We start from the raw sequence: 3,722 nt of genomic DNA, 5'->3' as shown, positions 1-3,722 counted from the left end.
CCAAGTTGTCCAGGCTAGTGTGTGTGTGTGTGTGTGTGTGTGTGTGTGTGTGTGTGAGATTTATTGCAGAGACGAGGTCTCACCACCAAGTTGTCCAGGCTAGTGTGTGTGTGTGTGTGTGTGTGTGTGTGTGTGTGTGTGTGATTTATTGCAGAGACGAGGTCGCACCACCAAGTTGTCCAGGCTAGTGTGTGTGTGTGTGTGTGTGTGTGTGTGTGATTTATTGCAGAGACGAGGTCTCACCACCAAGTTGTCCAGGCTGGTCTCGAACCTCTGGGTTAAGGCCATCCTCTCGTCTCAGCCTCCCAAAGTGCTGGTATTATAGGTTGAGCCATAGCGCCCAATCAACTTTTATTCTTAGAGGTACTAAGGAATGGATTTTTCCTAGAAATGGGTGGTCCTAGGGCTGGGTTTCTGTTCCTCTCTCACAACTGACAGGGGAGTTTTAGCCTTTATAGGGTCATAGGTAACTGTTATGATAGCAGATGTACAATGGGAATGGGAGGCTACCCTAGGATAATTTTATGCGAATAGTATGAAGGTTTATGGCTATCTTAGGTTAGCCTTGGTTACTGATGTCCATGCTCAGGGGTCTCGAAGTTGTGTCTGCGTTGGTGGTCAGCTCTCAACCACAAGCATCCTGGATAGACAGACTACAGTGCAGCGCCTAGGTGTATCTCAGCGTCTAGCAATTAGACAGCTGTTTAGTTTCCTACAGCCGGGCTGCCTGCTTGCATGATTCTACACCAGGTGCTACAGACGTCAATGAGCTGGGACCTTTTCCTACGGCCCTGCAGTTCTCCCAGTTTAACCTGTCTTCTCTATCGCTAATACTAAGTGCTTCACTGCCCAGTCTCCACTCTACGTCGGGTTGATCCTGTGACCCTCAGACTGTTAACTCCGTGCCTTTCAGGCTGAAAACGACAGTGACGACACAAACACACACTACGCCCTGCGTAAGAAGGCGGCCTACACGGGTTAACAGCCTAAGCGCTTGGGCCCCATCCTGGCACAAGAGCCCTCAAGGAGGTGATTTTGTAGCTTGTTTACTTTCATACCGCCCCACCGGGAGATGAACAACGGGCCGTGTGACCTTCTGCCAGCTCTCCGAACTCCCCGAACTCTGCAGAGACAGCGCCTACTGCCTGGCCGCGATTCTAGGGACCCGCACCAACTAGATACAGCATACGTACACCACCTGCCCCCGCACCAGGCAGAACCAAAATGTCCGCCCGGCGCGCAGGCGCAGCACGTGCAATCCCGCCGGAGACCCCGCCTCCAAGCCCCTCCCCTCCCTGGGTCGTGGCTTGGGATTGGCCCAGGGGTGAGGCGGGTTCTGGTTGGCCGAATCGGAGTCACGAGGACGCCGTCGCCGAATGGGTCGTCATTCCCCCGGGCCCTGGGTCTTGGGCGGCCTCAGGGAGGGCAACCTCGATCGCTCTGCGCCTGCGGGCACTCTCCGGGCTCTCCCGGGCGACCTGCTCTTGGGCGTCGCGGGCGGTGACTCGCAGCACGGCAGCCTCCAAGCCCTTGCAGGGCTCTGGGAGGGCGGGGCCCTACTCTGGCGACAGCCTTGAAGGAGGAGAACCTGTTAGGATCAGGACTGTAACGGGTTAACTTGGGAAGCTGTGATTATAGGCTCGTTTGTGTTCCAGATTCTGATGGTGTTAGTGATGGAATCTGCCTCAGTTTACACTGAGTTCTCTGGCTGAAGAGGTAATGGCACTTGAATTGTAGATATTGGTTTTGTCCCTGTATGGGGCCTTTATTTTGGCCTTTTTAGTTACATTTGAATAGTCTGGTGGAATTAATTTTTTTTTAGTGGGTAGTGCTTGATTTATTAGTATTACAAAAGAGTTTATATACAAAACAAACTGATTTTTGTTCTGGAGGGTTAGAAGCACTCTTCAACAAAATTGAATGCAAGTTAAAGCATGGATTCCACAATTTTTTTTTAAAAAGGAAAGTTATTTGAAAACACGTGATGAAGGGAACAGAATGAGAGAAGGGAGGAGTTCCTGGAAGTTGGCCTTTTTTTTTTCTTTAAAACCTTGAGGGATTTTCACTTCTAGATTTTGTGGCAAAAGAGGATGTATGGGAGACCTGACTTAAAACATGCATCAACAATTATCTTCTTTTTCTATTCTTAATATTCGCTGGTGTGAGTAAAATATTCCAAATGAAAATAAAAGTTAAGATGAACTTATTAGGGATACAAATGTACTATTGCACATTTCAGAGGCATGTTGAAGGCCATTGATGTACCTAATAATAATCTTGTCCAATTTAAGCAGGAAAAAAATCAAGGTGAATGAAGAAAATGAATCTTTCCCCAAAGGGGATAGAAGGTGGGGAAGATGAGATATCAGAAGATAAGGACAATGGCGGTAGAGATGAGGTAATTATATGAGCAGCGTTGAGCAGAATAACTTTTATTAATGTCAGCAATCCAAATCCAGAGTAAAACAGTTAAATTGCATTGTTTAATATTAAAAAATGGTATTGTGAACACTTTTTACACTTTTTAGCTATTACAGTTTTGCAAGTCTATCCTGAACCGCATACCAAAATCTGACAAGGTAATTTTGAAAAGAGGAAATCACAGGCCATTCTCTTTCTCTCTTTCGTGGGCATCCATACAGAAATTCAGACAAAATATTAGCAAATTGAATATCAATGTTATGTAAAAAGAGTAATACATCATATTATGTTGTGATCAAATGTGGTTTATTTTGGGAATACTAAGGTGTTTTACGTTTGAAAAATATTTGTTGTCTAGAGATTCCAGTTTAAAGAAAGTTGCGATTCTTAAAATTCATTCGTTAAAATCCATTAGTCTGTGTGCCTGCCAAATATGTTTCCATATTTATTCTTTTGACAAAAAATATCCATGTTCTGTTTCTGTCTGGGACCTTCTGCTTTGGTATTTGAAAATAGATAGGTTCAAGTTGTGTCCTGAAAGAATTGAGGTGGATGAGTGACTACATAATTAATGAATATTGAATGCTTTATGAGAAGGGACCCCCCCAAAATTAGAATAACCTTTTGGAGGGCAGGCCCCTTGTAGTACACTCAGAATTTTTCCTTCAGATCAAACAGTCAACCAAAGTTTTTATCTGGAAGTATTGAGAACGTTGCATCATGGTTTGCAGAAGAAATGTCCCAAGTTGTGCCAAACAGGTGACTGGTTCTTTCACCATGACAACACACCTGTCTACGCTGAGCTGAGTGTTGAACAGTTTTTAACCAAAAATAGCATGACCCCTATATGCCACCTTCCCTATTCATCTGATCTTGCCCTGAGTGACTTTTTTTTTGTTTCCCCGGATGAAAAAAATCCTCAAAGGGAAACATTTTGCTGATGTAGAAAAGGTGAAACAAAGAACAGCAGAGGCACTAAGAGATTGAAATGGACAGGTTCAAAAACTGTTTTGAGCAGTGAAAAAATCATCTCAATAGGTGTATGGAGAGTCCTTTGAAGGTGACTGAAGTTTAACCTTGTAAGAATAAATATACAATTTTTTATAAATAAATTCCAGGTTTTTTGGGGTCCTTCTGTATTTGAAAGCCACTGTGCTAGGACTTTATGCAGTGTCTCGTCTTCGTGGCAGCCATGTTAGGTAGACATCAAGAGCTTCATTTTATAGACAGGAAAGCAGATTTTTTTTTTTTTCCAAGTTGGAGTCTCACTCTGTCACCCAGACTGGAGTGCAGTGGCCGCT

At 44.4% G+C, this 3,722-nt stretch overlaps 1 protein-coding gene across 3 annotated transcripts in view; it reads left to right on the top strand.

Annotated features, from left to right (window-relative positions):
• Positions 1 to 1,444: 1,444 nt before the first annotated feature.
• The window catches only part of LOC110596169, an 11,711-nt gene continuing 9,433 nt past the window's right edge, over positions 1,445 to 3,722 (top strand). For 2 of the 3 annotated variants that reach the window (XM_021715389.1, XM_021715386.1), the window contains exons 1-2: positions 1,445 to 1,716; positions 2,292 to 2,398. In XM_021715389.1, the coding sequence (XP_021571064.1) occupies positions 2,312 to 2,398 (87 nt within the window). In that variant the 5' untranslated portion in view covers positions 1,445 to 1,716; positions 2,292 to 2,311. The remainder of the gene's footprint in view (positions 1,717 to 2,291; positions 2,399 to 3,722) is intronic. The other variant, XM_021715388.1, reaches the window with a different exon arrangement.

The sequence above is a fragment of the Carlito syrichta genome, unplaced genomic scaffold, assembly GCF_000164805.1.
Source record: "Carlito syrichta isolate Samal-C Ts95f unplaced genomic scaffold, Tarsius_syrichta-2.0.1 Scaffold307032, whole genome shotgun sequence".
Lineage (NCBI taxonomy): Eukaryota > Metazoa > Chordata > Mammalia > Primates > Tarsiidae > Carlito > Carlito syrichta.
The sequence above is the reverse complement of the archived record's forward strand: the minus strand, read 5'-3'. Positions and strand labels throughout refer to the sequence as shown.